Source organism: Engraulis encrasicolus, chromosome 10 (assembly GCF_034702125.1).
Source record: "Engraulis encrasicolus isolate BLACKSEA-1 chromosome 10, IST_EnEncr_1.0, whole genome shotgun sequence".
NCBI lineage: Eukaryota > Metazoa > Chordata > Actinopteri > Clupeiformes > Engraulidae > Engraulis > Engraulis encrasicolus.
The window spans coordinates 6,704,279-6,727,312 of NC_085866.1; the positions used below are offsets into that span (position 1 = coordinate 6,704,279).

At 46.3% G+C, this 23,034-nt stretch overlaps 1 protein-coding gene across 1 annotated transcript in view; it reads right to left on the reverse strand.

Annotated features, from left to right (window-relative positions):
• lamb2 (laminin, beta 2 (laminin S)) overlaps positions 1–21,763 on the reverse strand; it is a 94,945-nt gene extending 73,182 nt beyond the window's left edge. The window contains exons 1-2 of the mRNA XM_063207952.1: positions 21,646–21,763; positions 21,398–21,469 (exon numbers count right to left, since the gene is read on the reverse strand). Of these exons, the coding sequence (XP_063064022.1) occupies positions 21,398–21,431 (34 nt within the window). The 5' untranslated portion in view covers positions 21,432–21,469; positions 21,646–21,763. The remainder of the gene's footprint in view (positions 1–21,397; positions 21,470–21,645) is intronic.
• Positions 21,764–23,034: the final 1,271 nt, after the last annotated feature.

Genomic DNA, 23,034 nt, shown 5'->3' on the forward strand with positions numbered 1-23,034 from the left:
GTGTTGCCAGATGTGTCTAATCATTTCCAGCCCAAACGGTGCTCATAAACCTCCTGGAGGCACGAAATTCCACCCAATTCCACCCAAATTGTATTGATTTATATGGTCATAAAACAGCAGAAAAATCTGCCAATTGGTTGTTTTGGTCCATTTTTACCTGCAGACTGCAATCCCAAGCAGCCCAATTCCGCCCAACAACCATAACCACCCAATCTGGCAACACTGGCAGGAAGTCACTAGAGGTCTCCAGTCTCTACTGAAGGTTAACCTCTCCCACCGTTGTGCCAAAAGTCAACACATCTTCATTTTTAAACCCTTCTGCTAATTAACGGACATGTTACTTTTTCCTCCCCCAATCATCTCTCCTACTCTCTAAGCTCCCTAAACATCTCCAAACTCCCCCTCTCTTCCTGTCACACAGACACACGCACGCACGCACGCACGCACACACACACACACACACACACACACACACACACACACACACACACACACACACACACCCACACGCACACACACACACACACAGACACAGACACAGACACAGACACACAACACACACACACACACAGCACTGCTCATCCTCCTCTGACAGCAACTCTCTCCCACCCCAGTTGTAGACTAAATTCCGAGGCTTTCATTGGAAATTAGAAATCCCTGAGATGTGTGTGTGTGTGTGTGTGGAGTGTGTGTGTGCGTGCATGCGTGCGTGCGTGCGTGTGTGCGTGTTGGTGGGGTGACTCCTTCAGTCCTGAGAGGAGATAGAAGCCAGAGCCCCATGTGTGTGTGTGTGTGTGTGTGTGTGTGTGTGTGTGTGTGTGTGTGTGTGTGTGTGTGTGTGTGTGTGTGTGTGTGTGTGTGTGTGGGTGTGTGTGTGGAATACCTGGTACCAGCATGATTGACCCCTGACCCAGCCTCATTAAACCGCCATAAAAATCATACGTCATGCGGCATGCCTGCATAGAACCACCTGGAGCAGCTGAGGGGTTACGACTCCCCAATGGGGTAAAACCAGTACCCCTATAACAGGTGGCAGGCCTGGATTAAAGGCATACTGTACCATTTCTGGAAATAAGTATGTTTTACACCTCTATAGCCAAGTCGCCTAATTCCGCCCGTCCCCCAATTCCGCCCGCCTACTTATAAGTGATGATAGTTAATTATGTATCCACTGTTAAAGTCAGGAGTGGATATCGACATGATACAGAGTTTGTATGCTTAATATTTGAAACGGTGATGACATTTAAAACCGAGTCAAACGGCCATAAACAGCATTGTAATGAAGGGTGTCGTAACGGCAGATGGAACTTTCTGGCTATAAACTCGCCCTGGCCGCTTCCCTGTTTCACTTCAGGACCAAAATTATTCAACCGTTTCCACAGTAACGACCAAACTAATCACAGTTCCTGCATCGGTAAAGCCAGGACTACACGTGTGAACCAAATCAACACAACAGCATGAAGAAATGATAAACAGTAACGGAAATACCGACGTGACCTGAATTACCTCATCTACACAGTTGCCGCTATCCAAAAATATACAATAGCATAATTAAATAGTATTTGAAAGAGTGATATTATCACGTTTTCAGTGAAGTGATCAGTGAAGTGGGCGGAATTTGGCGACCTTACTATACTTCAGTAAAATTATTGAATTTTAGCTTTTTTCAGCTCTTTCAGCCATTCTCTTAGTCTGGTTATGCTACTTCTACTTACAAACCAGCAATTATTATTGAATCTCATGGGTCCACCTAGCTGCTAGCTGGACTGCATAGCCAAACACACACTCACTAATGGCTAGTAACTTAAGACAGTTTTCTCGACCAGCCAAACTGACATTTCACCAGCATTTCACTGGTGTTAATATAGAGCCCTGTTTGTAAATAACTGCAAATCATTACCGGTACAAAAAAACGTAAGGTAATGTAATATCCTGAGAGATGGTAGATGTAGCTTTCATTAGCAGCCATACAGTACTGCACCTGAGATGCATGAGGCCAGAGGATACCTGTTTCCCACAGCCATCTTTCGCCTGACTGGCAGGCTGACTAAGAGTATCATCACCGCCTATACACAGGGCCGGATTAAGATGGCCTGGACCCCAAGGCTACAGGTTGTTGTAGGGCCCCCCAGAAGGGAAATTATGTGAAAAATGTATGTAGACAGTGTCAGATTTATGAGCAAGAAATTCAGGATAACATGTCTACCAATTGTATTCTTTTTCACATTTTTTTCAATATTGCATCTTGGTCACAATTCTGCAATTGTTCCCTTTTGGCCAATTGGGGGGCCCCTGGCAGGTGGGGGCCCCTAGGCTGCAGCCATATCTAGCCTGTATGTTAATCCGACCCTGTCTGTACACTGCATAGAGTTTTGATACTACCGTCCAGTGTTGAATTTGAGGATGTGCCTTCTTGAATGTCCTGGCTAAGCTGACACATTAATCATTACAGCTGCCTCTTCCTTGCCCCCCCCACCCCAACTCACACGCAGACACACACACACGTCTGCGCGCGCACACACACAGACACAGACATACACAGACACAAACACACACACACACACGTTCGCGCACACACACACCCGCACACATGCACACACACACACACACACAAAGTCACACACAAAGTCACACACACACACACACACACACACACACACACACACACACACACACACACACACACACACACACACACACACACACACACACACACACACACACACACACACACACTCTCCCTCTCACACTATATCACTATCTCTTCCTGTCTTTCTCTGGCTGTCTCTCTCGTGTTGCTCTGAACTCTCTCGCAGCCCTTCTGACACTGGTGCTATTTACAGGCCCACAGCAGTCTCACCGACTAGCCAGTACACACACACACACACACACACACACACACACACACACACACACACACACACACACACACACACACACACACACACACACACACACACACACACACACACACACACACACACACACACACACACACCAGTCACACTGGCTAGCCAGTCCTCTAACCTTGCTGCTATTTCCAGCTCTTATTCCCAGTTCACAGCCCCCCCCCTTCACACACGCACGCATGCACGCACACACACACACATGAACACACACACACACACACACACACACCAGTCTCTGACCACTCAATCATCCAGCCAAACAGTGTCCACACACACACACACACGCACGCACACCAAGCAGCCTCTGCCCACTCAGCTACCCAGCCAAATAGTCTCCACACACCAGGCAGAAAGAGACACTTCGTCTGTAGTCTCGCTTCATCTTACACTAGGGCCTGGGGGTATATCAGTATGTGCATGTACTGATACACCCAGGCCCCGAGTTGGCCTAACCGCGCGAATAGACCAGGCGCGATGCGATTCAAGCGACAGAGTGCAGCAGCAAGCGATACGGGCGATTGAGGAGTCTAGAGTATGTCCGTACAGGCAGAAGGCAAAGCATTCAAGCATTCCCATTGGCTGTGGTCACTGACCTCTATACAGTCATTGGCTGTCGCGGCTTGTCGCCGAACCGCATCATAGAAAGTTGAAAGGATTTCAACTTCAAACTGTCGCGCTCGTCGCGCAAATCGCTCTAGTCTCCAGAATCACTTTTGTCGCGCGGCTCAATACAAAGTCAATTACTTCCGTCGCTCGCCTCGCGGTAGGTGTATTTCTGCGGTTAGCCATCTCCTCCTCTGTAGCCACACCACTGGCAGTGAGTGTGCACATGGGGACCCAGTTCTGGGCCAGCCCTTTCCCTGGCCCCGTTAGAACTGACCCGTTTGTCTCCGTTTGTCTCTTCTATGGAGCCAGGGCCAGGTTAATGCACAGGCTAGATATGGCTGCAGTCTAGGGGCCGCCACCTGCCAGGGAGGCCCTGATTGTGAAAGTGAAAAATCACAGAATTGTGCCACAATGCAATAATGAGAAATTCACGTGTTGTGTTGACAATTGTTGGTATACATGTAATCCTTAATTCCTAATTTGCAATTATGGCACTCACCATTTCCTAATGTCAAGTGTTCTAGCCTTGGTAATGCGTGAAACGCCCAGGTATCATACTCTTTGGTGAACTTTGCGGAGTATCCAACCACTTGGCGCACTACCAAGGCTAGAACACTTGACAATGGGAAGTAGTGACTGTCGTTGTAAATTTGTTGCAAAATGTGTCTTCCTGGGCCCCCCCACAGCAACCTGTAGCCTAGCCTAGGGGCCCCAGGCTATCTTAATCCAGACCTGTATGTGGTCACAGTGTGCACATGTTGAGGGCTATGCATTAGAAACAGATGTTGGCTGAGGCTCCATCTGTCTGCCGTGGCCGTGCTGACATGAGGTGCCATATGGCGATAGCTGTAATCTATGGAGCTCTACACAGCCATTCATCATGCAGGACAGGACCCCTGGCATCTCACCTGCACGACAGAAACCAGGGGAGTGATGCATGGATGCTTTCTCAGCCACATGCATGCTGACATACTGGCCCCGGTGTGCACACCGAAATATGGAGCTTTTGCACCACTTGTACAAAATAGTGGAAGGTATAGTTTAAAATAAATCATCCCAGAGAAAGCAACACTATAGGGGGCAGGGAGTGAGGTATTTCATTCTTCCTGGTTTCCTTTTGTAATATTTATCGAGACGGATTCTGCAGTAAGGTTTGCAACATTCAAGGACTGATACTTCGGTGGCCTAGGGAGTGAAACGTGTTCACATTTTCTCAGCGGTATACATGAGGCGGAGCAGTATGCACCTGTTGCAACACTTGTAAAGAATAGTTCATGTTAAAGTGATACTGTCCCATTTTTGGAAATAAGCTGATTTTACACCTCCCCTCAAGTTAAATAATAGGGGTTTTACCGTTCTCCTGTATTTTCAACCATTCTCTGGGTATGGCTGTGCAAATTTTACCTCCAAGCTAGCAGTTAACATTGAGTCCAGTTAGCCGCCAGCTGGTCTCATAGGACTCAATGTTAACTGCTAGCATTGAGGTAAAATTTGCACTGCCATACCCAGAGAACGGTTGAAAGTACAGGAGAATGGTAAAACCCTGTTATTTAACTCAAGGAGAGGTGTAAAATGAGCTTATTTCCAAAAATGGGACAGTATCACTTTAAGGCTCAAATCGAGGCTGTGTAAATGGCCTGCAAGGAGTGGGGTGGCGCTCCAATGATCTTCTTCGCTAGTTCATGTTAAAGCTCAGATCATCCTACAGAAAAAAAGTAGGTTCCTACTGAGTAATACATGTGAGATGTCTTATGTACTTATACTTTTGCAACATTCACTGTAACTTGTTACATATCAGTGGTGTCACAATCATCAGATGAATTTGAATGAGGTCCAGACCTGACAAGAGCTGAGTGAAGCTGTTCTAAATCAAGATACTTAGTGACTGGGACAGATACACATTTATCAGCTTTATCAGCTGGTGAACTGGTAGCATGCTACACTACACTGCACTGCAAAACATTGCAGGCAGTTGAATAAAAAGTTTCCCTGCTGCCTTAAGTTTGTAAGCTAACGCAACTTGAGAAAGCCTCGAGGTTGAGTAAACATACAAACATCAGGTAGCAGGGGAATTTTGTTTTTTAAGTTTCACTGTCTTGCAATGTACAAAGTAGTATGGAGAAATGCCTCAGATAACATATGGAAGGATGTTTAAATGCAAGTGAGTTGTAGGAACCTTGAGGATTGATGAATGCAGAGGGCACTGGAGTGTGTGTGTGTGTGTGTGTGTGTGTGTGTGTGTGTGTGTGTGTGTGTGTGTGTGTGTGTGTGTGTGTGTGTGTGTGTGTGTGTGTGTGTGTGTGTGTGTGTGTGTACGTGTGTGCGTGCGTGCGTGTGTGAGAGAGTGTGTGTGTGTGTGTGTGTGTGTGTGTGTGTGTGTGTGTGTGTGTGTGTGTGTGTGTGTGTGTGTGTGCGTGCTTACGTGATTTCATGCGTGCATGCCTGTGTGTGTGTGTGTGTGTATGTGTGTGTGTGAGTGTTTGGGTTGCCTGGATCTCCTGAACTTGTAACCTTTTCTATCCCCTATGGGAAAACTGAGTGGGAGGGAGCAAAGACTGTTATGGCCTTGGACACACGCACACAAACACACACACACACACACACACACACACACACACACACACACACACACACACACACACACACACACACACACACACACACACACACACACACACACACACACACACACACACACACACACACACACACACACAGGCAGGGGGAAAGGAGGACCCAAGGACTTCCTGTCTCCTGAGATTAGGATGAGTCATGACAGCCACAAGACAGAAGAAGAAAGGTTACTAGAACAACACACACAAACACACACACGCACGCACGCACGCACGCACACACACACACACACACACACACACACACACACACACACACACACACACACACACACACACACACACACACACACACACACACACACACGACAGGCACACACAAAACAGACGCACACGACAGGCAGACAGACAGACACACACACAGCAGACAGACAGACACAATTGAATGACACACATCCACACAGCACACACACACGGGGCGGGGACGGGGCAAAATAACTGCTAGGTGACATCAACACCCTTCATCATGTCAGTGGGTGATTTTGAGTTTGATGTTATCTCACTTCCCATCTTTAAACTCCTCACGTTATCTCATTTCCTATCTTTAACCTCTTCCTGTGTGGTATGTAAGTTATGACTTCTCGAATCCTCCAATGCCTTTCTGCCTGTCTGCCTCGTATGCCTGTATACCTCGGCATTTCATTCAACCCCATTCCATTAGTTTAAAAAAATATGTGGCATATTGGTGAATGAAAAATATGTTCACAGTGAATGGCCTGTACCACCAGTGGAATACTGAAATAAGTCACTGAAAAAACTTGAAAATGAAAAACAGGTAAAACCATAATGCTACACCACTATGGCAGCTCACAGGGCCTTTAGTAATACATTACGACATGGTCAGTGCCATTCTGGTAGCAGGTAATTTATTACAGGGGTCGTGTCTTACTGAAAAAAACCCACACTTACTTTTAAACAAATGTTATGGTAAGAAAAAACTAATAATACACACAAAGTGCCATATTGCACCTCTCCAGCCATAGTAAACGGAAAAAAAAACCCCAGAGAAAACAGCCTGCCGGCTAGAGAATCCTCTTTGATGACTTCCACTCACTCACTCAGGCAGAAGTTTAATCTTTGTCTAAGAAAGTAAACAGAGCCCGTGGCACACGGCATGCCTGTGTGTCTGTCTGTCTGACTAAAACCACCACACCAGAAAGAAAAATCCCAGCTGATGTTTACATGTTTACAGGTGAGTGGTTTTTACAACACAGCGCCATCCTGCCCTTTAATTACAGGTCAGGAACGGGCACCGGAGGAGGAGGAGGAGGAGAGAGGAGGTGGAGGAGGAGGAGGAGGGGGAGGAGGAGGGGGAGGAGGAAGAGGAGGAGAGGTTGAGCAAGGAGGAAGAGAGGATGACGGTTGAGAGATGGGGGTGGAATGCTTGGGGATGAGTTATCAACGGGGGAAATATGACTTGCCACAATACAAGTGTGAAAACATTTCTGTCTCTTCATATGCTACTGGATATCAAGTAAAACGGCAAGGGTTTCATGCTCCAGAGGAAAATTGTCTCAAATGTCTCAAAATCGGTCAACACTGTGCTTTTGTCAAGCCGTTAAGGCACTTTGGGCTGCATGAACTGTGCTACACAAGTCCATTTATCGAATCCAGTTATCATTACAAGGTTAATTTCCTCTGGGATTTATAAAGTGTCTCTACTCTAGAAGGAAGAGGTAGAGTAAAACACTGAAAGCCAGTCCAACGTAAAACGGTAGCAAAGAGGTTGGATATATAATAAGAGGAATCGAAACACGCCCACTCAATGCAAAAGCGTATGCTCAAAATTTGGTCTCCTAAGGGGGCGTTGTCCCTCCTTCTTCTTCTCTTTTCGTGGTGTTTGCACAAGACGTGCGCTACCACCATCTACAGCGCTAAGGGGACTCCATTTATTCTCAACCTCAAGACTCCGAAGGTCTCCTAATCGAAGGTCTCCTAAAGGGGCGTTCACCTGACGTTAAGTGGATACCGGAAAAGAACCCGCCTGCTTTATCTCACTTTCATATACGATTCTCTGACGGTAGGTTGTCCTCTTGCCTTAAGTTTGTAAGCTAACTGAACTTGAGGCTTAACTCAACTCGAGGCTTTCTCCATTTGAGTTAGCTTACACTAAGCCAGCAGGGCAACTTAACTTTTCCACGTTTAACTGCTGCAATGTTTTACAGTGAGATTGGGGTGGGTAGCAGCCAGGACAGAACCATAAAGACAAAAAAAATGACGAAATGCTTCCCATAGACATATTTGGTGTATTTTATTGATGGGCTCTGTTTGTCTTGCTTGCATGTTTCTGTTATGTCCTGCATATTTCTATTTGGTTATGTCTTGCATGTTTTTATGTCTCAATCTTTTATGCTTTGCTGTCTGTGGATATGTTGTCTTTGTGAATTGTTTGTTTCTGTCTGTACTGTGAGTCCTATGGAGTGCGTTTTGCGTTTTTGCTGCTCTTTTGGCTAGGGCCCACTTGAAAAAGAGGCAACTGCCTCAATGTGTTTGTACCCTAGTAAAATAAAGGAGAAATACAAAAATAAAATAAAACATTGTCCATAAATCCCATATCACTGCTGGGTGACTGTCCAATGCTGAGCTGAGCTATGGTTCTCGGAGTAGGCTTTTAGGTGAAGAAGAGGCCCCCACACAGCTAAGAGGGCCTTGGCTGTCACAGCGGCATAATAACAAGCCCATTTAGAGCTCGTTTAAAACCTGAACCGAGACAGCAAATGAGTTTTTCATATAAACTCAGTCGGACATTGAGACATGGTCCTGCTGCTGAGCCTGATAGGACAAGCAGCTGTGAAAGGCATGGCTGGACTGGGGGAGAAATAGGGCCCGGGCACTTTTGGCTCAAAGGCCCCCCCATAATAATTAGGGGCGCAGAACTGACTCACTGACTCAATTTTTTTTTTTTTTTTTTACATTTCTGAAAATAGGGGCCCACAAGGGTGCAGGGCCCACAGGGCCCACTGGGAAATGCCCGGTATGCCAGATGGCCAGTGCAGCCCTGCATGAAAGCATGATGTGCTTTTAACCTGCAGAGAGACAGACAGTGAACAGACACGCAGGGCCATGTGTAGAAAAGACAGACAGACAGACATACAAAAATATGCAAAGACTGATAACATGACGGAGAGAGACACAGAGACAGAGATGGGAGAGAGAGAAAGATAGAGACAGACAGAGAGAGAGAGAGAGAGAGAGAGAGAGAGAGAGAGAGAGAGAGAGAGAGAGAGAGAGAGAGAGAAAGGAAAGAAAACCTCTATTCCTCTACCTCTTTGTGAACCAGAATAATAATAAAAAAACCTAGTGAGGAACAGACACATTTAAACACTAGACACTGTCTTGTAGACAGACACAATCTGGCAACTGCGAGCAGTCACCCCAATTATAGAACGTCGCACGTCGAAAGAAAACCTCTAGATCACCTACCAACCAGCTTACACTGTGCCCCCCCTGTACCAACCCTTGCCCCCAGCTTACACTGTACACCCCCCCCCCCGTACCAACCCTTGCCTCTAGCTTACACTATGCCCCCCCTGTACCAACCCTTGCCCCCAGCTTACAGTGAGTGCATATACATGCAGTTCAGTATCCCGGATATGATCGGGGTATTAAGTATCCCGAATTTGCGTTTGAGCATATAAACACGTCAGTATCCCGAATAAGCCCTTATTCGGGATACTGAGAAATCGGGATATGCTAGGTGGAGTATTCCGACAGAAGCCGGGATACTGCCGCATGTAAACACCTTATCCCGGATACAGGGGCTTCCCATAGAACGCTGTCGCTGGTATCCAGGCTACACGCATTTGAAGAGAATTCTACAACGGCCAAGAATGTTGACTGGGATATTACGTTCTGTGCTCATATAAACACCTTATCCCGAATATGATCATAACTGGGATATGCCTCATATTCGGGATACTGAACTGCATGTATACACACTCACTGTGCCCCCCCTGTACCAACCCTTGCCTCTAGCTTACACCGTGCCCTGGGGGCCCTGTACCAACCCTTGCCTCTAGCTTACACCGTGCCCTGGGGGCCCTGTACCAACCCTTGCCTCTAGCTTACACCGTGCCCTGGGGGCCCTGTACCAACCCTTGCCCCCGGCGTACACCTCCCCACATGCCATTGTTGATATATTTGTATTCCTCCTCCTGACCTAACCATGCAGCCCTGTGATGAACAGCCACAGCCGGTGCAGATTACTGGCTGACACACACACACACACACACACACACACACACACACACACACACACACACACACACACACACACACACACACACACACACACACACACACACACACACACACACACACACACACACACACACACACGCACACACACAACTCAAGAGGGCCAGAGAGCGCCATTTAGGCCTGACAAACTCAATTAGACAGTACAATCAAAACAGCCAATCGGAAGCTTGGCTCCGGCCGTTGAGCTAATAGCAGTGGAAAGGATGTCATTTCCACAACTGAAAAAATATGTTGATCACCGGTTATTAGAGTATGATTGTGATGTTTTAACAGTTATAGGGTAATGTGACATTAATATGACTGACATTTCCCATGAACCCCCTGTTTTGCTCTTTCTCTCCTATTCTCTATCTCTCTCTCTCTCTCTCTCTCTCTCTCTCTCTCTCTCTCTCTCTCTCTCTCTCTCTCTCTCTCTCTCTCTCTCCCCCCATGAGGCATATCCCAGAGAGGCAGATTTAGTGTAAGGCTTCTTGTGATGTCTTTTTCATATTTTTGTAACATGTCCATAGTAGGGCTGAGTTTGTGATCCAATATCGATTCACGTTCGAAAAGTGTGATATCGATTCACAACTTTGTGGATCGACTTTTTGCCGATGATTATAGGTGCTATTTTCTCACCCACATCCTGTAGCTTTCTTCCACATTCATGATGTCTACATGCACAAATACACACAGCCTGTCCAAGTAAATAGTGCCAGTGTTTTCCCACCTATCTCTCTCATACCAAGTTTCCCACTTCTTTCTCTCATACCAAGGAATTTCATGTCTGTGTGGGTATCAAAGGTTGAGATATTTAGGTTTTTATAGGCGGTCTTAGAATTTTAGGCATAAATGGGTTAAAGTGACAAACCAGCAATACAGAAGATCGATATTGAATCGAATCGAATCGGATCGTGAATCGAATTGGATCATGACCTTCTGGATCGGAATCAAATCGATCCAGGAAATTTGGATCGATTTCCCAGTCCTAGGCCATAGATCCTCAAACCCCCCTCTCTGGATGGGAACCTTATTCACTGCCTCTCTTCTATAAACAAACCTGTTTTTTTCCCCCCTGCGCACTCTTCCAACCCTCCCTTCCTCCCTCCCTCCCTCTCTGTCTTTCTATCACTCTCCCTGTATCTCTCTCTCCCCCTCACCACTCCCCTCTCTATTTTTTTCTCTTTCCCCATTCTCCTGTCATCCACCTATTACTCCTCTTCCTCACCTCTCCTCCTCCGCCCTCCCCTGTCTCTTCTACAACTCCATTGTTCTGTGATCCCCTGTTCCGGAATTTCCTGGGCTCAGAGTGGTGTTGTGTGCAGGCCGCTAGGTAGGTACAGTGCAGTGGGCTCTCCCTCTCTCTCTCTCTCTCCCTCTCCGTCTCTCTCCCTCTCCCTCTGGCTCTCCCTCTCTCTCTCCCTCTCCCTCTCTTTCTCCCTCTCTCTCTCCCTCTCCTTCTCCCTCTCTCTCCCTCTCCCTCTACCTCTCCCTCTCCCCTCTCCCCCTCTCTCTCCCTCTCCCTCTCTCTCTCCCTCTCCCTCTCTCTCTCCCCCCCTCTCTCCCTCTCCCTTTCCCTCTCCCTCTGGCTCAGGGCACCAGTCTGTGCCTGCTCTGCTCCCCACCAACCACTCCCAGCAGCCAGGCTTCCAGAAGGGGATTTCAGGGGGAGGATGGAGCTCAACGAGAGAAAGAGAGAGAGAGAGAGAGAGAGAGAGAGAGAGAGAGAGAGAGAGAGAGAGAGAGAGAGAGAGAGAGAGAGAGAGAGAGAGAGAGAAAGGAGAGATACACAAGAGATATATCATAAAGACCAGCAGAGAGCGGGGTGAGTTAAAAGGAGAGATTCACGAGAGAGAGAGAGAGAGAGAGAGAGAGAGAGAGAGAGAGAGAGAGAGAGAGAGAGAGAGAGAGAGAGAGAGAGAGAGAGAGAGAGAGAGAGAGAGAGAGAGAGAGAGAGAGAGAGAGAGAGAGAGAGAGAGAAAGAGAAAGAGAGAGAGTGCAGGGGCTTTCAAAGGAAGATGTAGGAGTGGAAATAAAGGAGGGGGTGGAAAAAGGTAAAAGTAAACAAGGCAATTTCGAGAGGAAAAGTACAGTATATGTGTGTGAGAGTGTAGTTCTGCTGGGGAAAGTGGTGTACAAATGAACTGGGTGGTAAGGACATAGCGGTACTTTATTCTTCACATGTGATGTATGCAGCCTGTGCACCTCCTCTATGATATGATCTCCTGCTTTTCAAGAGAGAGCTTTAAGAACAAAACACTTGAGACAACCTTTGCCTCTCCTTTATTTTTCTCTCCTTGTTTTTCCATCCATTACTGTGAAGAGTGCAGTACTAGGCTACACATGGTGGCCTACAGGTCCTTGTTATGGCAGAACAATGACACACTTACAGAATAAGAAAGCTGGCAGCACTTTCAGCTCTACAAAACCATGACAAGAGCAAGAAGGTGTACACATGAGGTCATCACACAAAGTTAAGCATGGAGATGTGTGCTAAAGCCCTCTCAGGTGCCGTTTCCACGTAGCAGGATATTTTTTTGCAGAGTTTTTTTTCTCCTGTTTAGGTGTAAATGCAACAAGTGGATAAAAATACATCCTCCATTGTAACAAATGCGCATCAGCCCCCTAAATAGGATATTTTTTTCTCCTGCTTTTCATACCTGGATTTTAAATATCTGCTACGTGGAAATGGAAGGCCTAAACCAATGCAAAACCAATGCAACCAGGAGAAAAAAATATGTACATATAAAAATATCCAGCTACATGGAAACAGCACCTCAGTATGACATCCTCATGACCCTGTATCAGAGATGTATAAAGTACTGGAGAAAAGTAGTGGAGTAGAAGTACCAGTATCATCTTGTCAAATGACTTGAGTAAAAGTCAAAAGTAACCTTTCCTTACCTTACTCAAGTAGAAGGACAAAAGTAATCAAAATGTGTTGTACTTAAGTAAAGCAAGTAGAAGTATTGCAAGTTTTGCTACTTGAGTAAAAAGTAGAAGTAGAAGTAAAAGTACTGCATTAAAAAAAAATGGGGGAAAAAAAAGTCAGTCAAAAGTTTGAATACCTTTTGGTTTATTAGAGCTCTGTACAATAAGTCTCTTATGAAGTGCAAATACCATTATGGTTTGTTATTAAAACAGCTTTGTTACACAAGTTCAGTTTTTAAGAAAACGTATGGCAGTAGTTTTACCTCGTCTACCTCATCCATCTTGCCAACATGCCAGTGTCAATGCCAACTGAACGTCACTGACCGCGCCAAAAGACATGCACGAGAATGCAATCTGCTTTTATGTCCCTACCATTGCATCGCCCACTGACCGTGAACACGTTTCATCATATCTGGTGATGACAGAGCCATCTAGCGCTCGGGCATAGAAACGAGTAACGAGTAACGAAAGCAGCACATGAAAAATATATCGGAGTAAAAGTATTAATTTCATCAGAAAAATGTAGTGCAGTGAAAGTACAAGTATGAGGAAAAAAATATTACTCAAAAAAGTACAGATACTGCAGTTTAGTACTTAAGTACAGTACTTCGTTACTTTTACTTCGTTACTATACATCTCTGCCCTGTATTGGTAGAAAATACAAGTGTGGCCCTCCGTCCTGCCTCCTCCTAAATCCTGCTCTGCTGTCCACAACCCAACCTGCACCCCCATCAACTTCACAGTACATTTTTAAAGAGGCAATGTGAACACTCTTAGAGAATAGAACCAGTACCTGAAATTTGACTCCCTTTGAAATGAGCGCTGCAAAATGTAATGTGTACCCCAACCCCCAAAACTCACACCCCTACACTGGCCTGGCCAGACATCTCCAAAATAACCACCATCATCACCCTTCTTTTTTCTCCTGGCTGCTATCCGTCTGTCTGTCTGCATGCTCTTCCCAAAACACACATCACAAACAGACAGGTCTCCCGGCCACCAGACTGTAACCTTGAGTTTCTCAACGGGGACTCTACAACCCCCAAGCAGTGTTGGGGAGCCCAGAGGACGCACCGAGAAGGATACAGCTAAGAGGGGGCAGTGCTTAGTTGCCATTGCAGGGCATTAGTCCATTTTATTTTTTAATACTAAGCGGGGGGGGGGGGGGGGGGGGGGGGGGGGGGGGGGGGGGGGGGTTGGCATGCTTATGATGAGGTCAGGGGTGGCCATTGGGGGGGCTTATGATAAAGTCCGGGGGACGTTTGTTCAAAAAAGGCTGAGAACCTCAGAAGAACCATATAGTAAGAGCACTGCTCTAAGATACTGACCCAGCCTGAACTCAATGACAGCACCATACTCCAGTCAGGATCGCCATGTCAAACCAGGAGACAGAGGGAACGCTAGAGGGGCACGACCTGGCTCAGTGGCAGAACAATTGCACACAGGGCCCCAGGGCAAGACAATGATAGGGGACCCTATACAGCCCTGCCAAGGTCGCCATGGGCCCCTCATTACCGATACAGGAGGGCCCTGGGCCCTGGGGCAAATGCCCTGCTTCCCCACCATAGTTACGCCCCTGATCTGAATACAGACTAAACATGAGCATACAAATCTACTGACCGAAAAAGGGAAACAAATGCCCAACAGATTGCTTAGAGATACTACTAGGAACACAAATAAACCGCCTGCTGGAATTCTGTTTACTGCCCTCTCAGTGATATTGTATGATTGATATTATGAGGCTGCGGCTTGGGTTGAAGTGTTGTCCATTCAGTGAACCCATTCAGAAACATTGAAGTTGCGTTTCAACAAACTTATCAGAGACGTGATAGTGGGCAGCCTATCTTGAGGGGAAACGTTGCCGGGACAACAGATGAAAAGCAGGGCCAGATTACTGTAATGCACAGTCTAGATATGACTGCAACCTAGGGGGCCCAAAGCAGCCAGGGGCCCCCTGGTTGGTCAAAGGGGGGAAACAATTTTGCAGAATTGCATATGCAGTATTGAAAAATGAATACTCTATAGTTGGCAGACTTAATTCATAGCTCGGACGTATGACACTGTTTATAACATTTTTACATTGTTTTTTTTTTCTGGGGGGGGGGCATCACAACCTATAGCCTAGGGGCCCCAGGCCATCTTAATCTGGCCCTGATGAGAGATGGCTGCTGTGAGCAGTGACAGTTCTATCCATTATGGGGCCCTAGGCAAAATATGGACATGGGGCCTTATTCTGGAATTGTTTTTGCTCGTATTTACCATGGAGAGGCTGATTGTTGTGTACTAGGGATGCAAACGATTAATCGACTTTAATCGATCAATGCATTAATTTATGCATTGGATTTAAGAATTGAAATAGAATGAATTTAAATGTGGTATTTTATCTCAATTTTTAATTAAAATTTTTAGATTTGGTATTTTTTTTCTGAGAAACATTGAGATTTTTGGGGGAAAACGCAGCTTATCAATTAATCGTAAGTCGATCGATAAGGCTATCAACTGATGATTAATGAATGAATTGATCATTTGCATCCCTATTGTGGACCCCTTACATACAGAGTACAGGTTTGGTGGGGGGGCCCTAGGCAATTGCCTAGTTGCCTATTGGTAAAACCGGCTCTGGCTGTGAGGCAGCCGAGTGAAAACAAGTCCATCAGAATAGCAGGACTGAAGAGGACGGACGGGGCTATATATGGAACATCCTAATCTGGGAAGACCCCTTACCACCCCCACTCACTTACACTGCACACATATGCACGCACGCACGCACACACATACACACGCACGCACGCACACACACGCGCACACACGCGCACACACACACACACACACACAAACACACACGCACGCACGCACACACACAGACACACACACACACACACACACACACACACACACACAGACACACGTCACACACACACACAGACACACACACACACACGCACGCACACACACACACACACAGACAGTTCACTCACTTAACACACTCACCCCCACTTTCACTCTCACAACAAAAGCAAAGCACCTTCTTGTGCTAAGAAAATCCCCCTCCTGGGATGGACCCAGCCGCAGCCCCAGCCCCAACACCAGCCCCCCGCCCCCCTGCCCCAACCCCATCCCCAACCCCCGCCCCCCGCGCCTCCCAGGAGGACAGGCATAAGAAAAGGACCGTGGCGCTCCAGTCCTCGGAAGAATGGAGGAGAATTGAAAGCCAGTGAAACAGGGACAAGGAAGCAGCAAGTGACGACTCAATGAAAGAGAACTGACACCTCTGTCACAAGCACCAATGATGCAATGGTTCTCAACCTTTTAAGAATGAATGCCTTTAACGCCCACCTCAGTATTACTGTACGAAATAAATAGGACTAATGCCCCCCCCAATGGTAACTAAGCACTGCCCCCCTCTCCACTGAATCCTTCTCTACACCCCCAGTGCCCCTGTAGAGCCCCCGTTGAGAAACACTAATGGAAGCAAGCACACACACACACACACACACACACACACACACACACACACACACACACACACACACACACACACACACACACACACACACACACACACACACACACACACACACACAGTATAGTTTACAGTTTTAATTCGACACTCACAGACTCTTATGCAACACTCACAGAGCTGTTCGTCTCTATGTCTATTTACAAGAGGAAATTTTGCCCACGGGGGTTCGGGGGACAATAAAGCTACTACACTGTAAAACATTGCAGCCAGTTACAAATAAAAAAAGTAAGCTGCCCTGCTGCCTCAAGTTTGTAAGTTAAGTCAACTCGAGTTCAGTAAAGTCTCGAGTGGAGTCAACTTACAAACTTAAGGCAGCAGGGCAACTTACTTTTTTAAGTTAAACTGGCAGCAATGTTTTACATTGTAGCCTACTACTACTACTAGCCTACAACTACTACTACTTCTACTTCTTTTTTTTCATATATTTTTTAGGGGCTTTTTATGCCTTTATTTGACAGGACAGTCGAAGATGGTGACAGGAAGCGAATGGGACAGAGAGACAGGGGAGGATCGGGAAATGACCCCGGCCGGACTCGAACCGGGCCCCCGTGGGTGGCCATGCAAGCCCAAATGTGTGGGGCTTAGCGGGCTGCGCCACAGCGCCCCCCACTACTTCTACTTCTACTACTACTACTGTGTTGAATGAACACTGAGTAGTTTACTGAGCAGCAGAAGCAGCCTGTGGCCCCGGTCAGTAAGTCAGTGACCTCAGCTGATAACCTCTGAAGATACAGTATCCCACCAACAAATCTGACCATTAGCTACAGTGTGGGACCGCATGCAGATAAGCAGATAAGGCCTCGTTCACAAACGCCAAGTGTCGGGTCGTACGTCTCCGCTTTGATCTCTTTATCAGTGCCACACACACACACACACACACACACACACACACACACACACACACACACACACACACACACACACACACACACACACACACACACACACACACACACACACACACACACACACAGCATGTGTGCCTGTCACACACACTGTCTCACGTTACGCCTTTCTTAGACACTGGTGGTGGTTTTCCCCCTGTGGCACCCACAGCTCTCCAGAGTCACATTACATGCCAGTGATGACACATGCTGGGCAGAATGCATGAAAAAAAATCGTTCTAATGACTACACTACCCCTTAGCGCAGAGCGTATGTTATAATCTGACACAAAAACTGTAATAGCTGTCTTAATCTGTTACTTAAGGCTCTCAGTAATGCCATATTAATGTTGTTATGATGTAGTTCAGTATTTTCAGCAAATAGTGAATTAGGACCGCAGGCCACCCCGTCTCCACTAAGAGGGTCTACTAATGTTACATGTTGCTTACTGTCCCAGGCGTGACATCTTACACACAGTGAGATGCTTTTCAAATATTTGGATGAAGGGATTCCTCCAGACGTTATAAAGGAGACATACTGTAGAAGATGTTCATGAAATAATTACACTGTAACTGTTGCCAAGTTATCATGGCAACTTTTGAACGTCCCCTTCTGTCCCAGGCAGGACTGAGCTCTCTTTCACACAGTCAAATCGTTTTTTGAGCATTTGAAATGAATGCAACTGACGGAATTCCTCCAGACTGGAGAAAGGAGACATAGACGTCCAAAACCACCCACCCACCACCAGGAGAAAGGAGACATAGACGTCCAAACCACCCACCCACCACCACAGCCCACAGGTTCTCCCCTCGTGACCTCCGACCCCCCTTTTTAGAGCACCAATAAATACATTTGGCGAAAGAATAGAGCGGCCCTCGGAAATAACACATTCCGCTAATTGACTCCATGGGGGGGCCCAAAGAGCACACTGACTTTGTGTGTACTACCATCACTACTACTACCACTACTACCCACTATGGGGGCCCTTTTAGAGCTGGCCCGTTTAGAGCGCTGTAAAGGGTGAGAAGGGCCGGACGTCTAAAGAGAAATCTTAGTAATAACACATGCTGCTAATTGAGGTAATGGGGGCCCCACAGAGCACACTGTGGAAACCCTCTACTGTTACTACTAACTGACTTCTATGGGGCTACTTTACTGCTGGGGCTGTTTAGAATGCCGTAAAGCTACGGTTCCTGAAATGGGACCGGTCGGAGTCTGAAGAGAAATCTTAGTAATAACACACAGAGCACATTGTGGTGATCCTCTACTACCACTACTAACTACAGTGCGATGGGCTGTTCAGACTCTGAACTTTAGAGCACCACCATTTAGGGTTTCCCTAATGCGTCTTTTCCACTGCTGCTTTTCTGGTACAGCCTACAGCTCGACAAAGCGTGACTTGTTGGTCGCCACTTTTTGCTTTTCGAATAGGCACGACACAGCTCAATCGTAAAGCAAAAAGTGGCGGCGGAGTTGTGCTGTGTTGAGCTGTAAGTTAGGCCTACCACAAAACTGTCAGTGGAAAAGATGCATAAACGCATAAATGAGATGAACAGGAGTCTCAAGAGAATACAGGGCTCTCAATTAACACCACTCACCCAGACAAATGTTGGTGAAATTTCAGTTTGGCTGGTAGAAAATAAACTTACTAGCCACTTTCACCCATTAGTGAGTGTGAGTTTGGCAAGTAGGATCAGCATATACTAGCCATTTTGGCTGGTGATGAAAAAAAGTTAATTAAGAGTCCTGCTTAGTAATAACAAATCCCAATAATTGAGTTCACCGGGGGCCCACAGAGCACACTGGAAAGACCTACTACTACCACTACTCACTAACTTCTATGGGGCCACTTCACTACTGGTGCTGTTTAGAATGCTGTTAAGCTGCAGTTCCTGAAGTGGACAGGACAGGCCGGAGTCTGAGGAGAATACTTAGTAATAACCCATCAGACTAATTGAGCTCATGGGAGGGTGCCCATAGAGCCCACCAGGGCTCTAAATGAACACCAGCCAATCGGCCCAGTGCTGGTGAAAATTAAGTTTGGCCGGTAGAAAAGAAAACTTACTAGCCACTTTGACTGATAGTACTTTGTACGTGTATGTTTGGCTAGTAAGATTTAACATCTACTAGCCAAATTGGCCAGTGATGAAAAAAAGTTAATTTATAGCCCTGGAGCCCACTAGTACTGCTAGGTAGCCTCTTACTGCAGATGGGGTTGCCGGCGGGCCTATTCACTATTTGCTGAAAATACTCAATACTAGAGCTACATCATAACAACAACATTGCTATGACAGTACCGAGAACCTTAAATAACAGATTAAGACATAGCCATTACAATTTTGTTGACAGTACGGTTATACGGTTATAACATAAGCTCTGCGCTAAAGGGGTCCCTCTACTATGGGGCCACTGTGGTGTTGTGTGGTTTGGGGGCCGTAAAGCAGGGTAGGGGGCTTTAAGTGAGACGGGCCGGCGGCGGGCGTCTGAGGAGAAAACAAAACACTGACTAATCAACAGGTGCAAGTTAACTGGCCCCACTCTCAACACAACGCTAACAGGGGAGACAGAGATACGTTTACCACCCATGCAGCCTGTACAAACAGCTGCTAGCTAGTCATTGGCTTACTACTCTATGTACATCTCCATGCAAATATCTATTCATGGAGAGAGAGACACTCACTTTCTCTCTCTCTCTCTCTCTCTCTCTCTCTCTCTCTCTCTCTCTCTCTCTCTCTCTCTCTCTCTCTCTCTCTCTCTCTCTCTCTCTCTCTCGCTCTTTCACACACTGTCACTCTCACACACACATACACACACACACACACACACACACACACACACACACACACACACACACACACACAAACTAAATGGTGAACTCTTTGGGGAACTGGCTTCATTTGAGCTTGGTAACATAGGGCCTACTTGACAGCAGAGTGCACATTAGGAGCTATAGATATGCAGAGGAGAGTACACTACACGTAGGCTAACTAAGGTGTAACATGCAATGTACGTAAATCATGTCTAAATTCTAAATCACTGAAAAATCACACTGTTTTTTTGTTGTTGTTTTTTTCAGTTTCAGCAATGTCAATGACTTGTTCAACAATGTTTTAAGATGATGTGTGGGAAAGCAAGAGGGAATGAAACTCTCTGAGCTTCTTTACATGTTCTTCTCCCACCATCAGCACCACCCAAGTGGCCTGCCTCTGCCTCTCTCTCTCTCTCTCTCTCTCTCTCTCTCTCTCTCTCTGGGTGGCAAGAGACACGGGGGACGACTGGCTGTAAATACAAGCGCCAGCCGGGTAGGGTAACACACAGGCCATTTAAAGAAAGAGGCCGAAGGAGTTCTAAAAAGTTATATGTAACCTGAGGCAAAGGGGGAAAAAGAGGTGCCGCAACTTTGAGTTCAGAGAGTTACACGACTCTCTACAAAACAGAGATTCATCATGTTTTCACCATAACCAAGTATTTGTGATTAGCTTACACCTGTAAACGGCGTCTAATAACGTGTTAAATACACCTGTCATAGGCTACAGAATCGTTAGACAAGTACGACGAATCATCATAGAATATTAATCCTTAATGACATCCAACACAAACGAACTGTGGACATATCCTCAACGATGCTCAGCTGTGACCAGATTTGATAAATGATAAATGGAAGATACTCACCGCCACAAACGAACACAGCCACGAGCGTGCGCATGGCTATATGACCACCAATCCTTTTGACGTTTTACCTCTCTGTAATATGGAAACATATAATATAATTTTAAACGCGCCATTTTTGACCTCTCACCATGGCATTGATGAATCAATGAGAAGTTGATGAAAGACACAATAAAAGAAGAGGCTATAGCGAGTAAGAAATAGCACGATCCGAAAGGCACTTGGGGCATTTGTCCAAAAACAAGACTCACCGTTATTGCACGAGCGCCTTTCCTTTGCCTGTTAACTCCTCAAACTGAAGCCATTACGGTCTCGTGTTGATGATTTAGCAACAGCACAATGCTCGTGGAGTTATCTGAAGTCCTGGTGGTGCACTCGCAAAAAAGTTTTGCGGGGCGTGTACGAAAGAACGCAGTGGAGCGTCACTAAACCGGATTCAACCATGCGCTCCTGCTTCTACGGAGGTACGGTATGGGAGATTATCCTGACCAGTTAGCTCCATCCTCACATTGTCCTCTTTAGTTTCCCCCAAAAAATGCATTATAGTTGTATGTCCTTTTGTATGTACATCCACCCTCCCCATCCCCTCGCATTACTTCATGATCTCATGGTCATCATGGTGGTACATTATATGACAGAACTCCCCAAATGACATTAATATCACGTGTAATATATCAATGGTTTGCTAGTATACAGCTGTCTGGTGTCGGTGTTGTTCTTGGATGAAAGTTTAGAGAAAAATGTCTAATTTCCACATTAAGGTCAATAACTTGTGAGAACGATGTGAATGGTTGTGTCGTTTACTTTTTCGTGTTTTTTTTGGGCAACTTCTGAGCTTACGAGAGAAGCGGGCAAGCGCGCACACAAAGACACCGCGCGCACGGACACACTTTTAAAAATATATAAAACGGACACACACTTTTACAGAACATGTTAGTGAGTGTTGTGTCATGTGTACATGCCATTTATCCTTTATTTGTTTTCATGTTCTCATCCGCGCCCCTTGATTAATGTAGCCTAACTAACATGTTCTGTCATTGTATCTTTCACAAAGGACACCGCTGGTAAGAAAATGCATTGTTGTTGCTATCAAACCCACCCTCTTTTCTCTGCCTCTCTCCTGTGCTGCCGGTACAGTGCTCCTTTGTTAAACTGTGGGAACCCGAGTCACTGTAACTGAGCTGCCTCTTTTACACAGTCCCCAAGAACTGACTCTGCAACAACGTGCGCGATATGGAGGAAAGCATGCGCACTCAAGATCAAGTGCTCTGGTAACAGCAATTATTGTTATCACTGCGCAATGAGTCGGTACAGCGCTGCGCAACAAAAAGCTTGGAGGGAGGGAGGGATGGGGGGTTCGGTTGGTATTGGTGCTCGCTGGGCTACCATTTACATCATCTTTGAGGCTAACGTGTTACACTGTAATTGAGGGAAGGGGCACATGGCCGACTTCAGTTCCTGTGGGTCAGATAAGAGCTTTCGCCCAAATGAGAGATGCGGGGGAAGAAAAGGCCCTTGGCTTGGCACACAGAACTACAGGAGTAGAACGATCAAGCATGGGAGAGGAATGACATGAATGGCGTTACCATGCAGTGACATCTAGTGGTGAAAAGAAAAAAACAACCTAACAACCTGAAGCA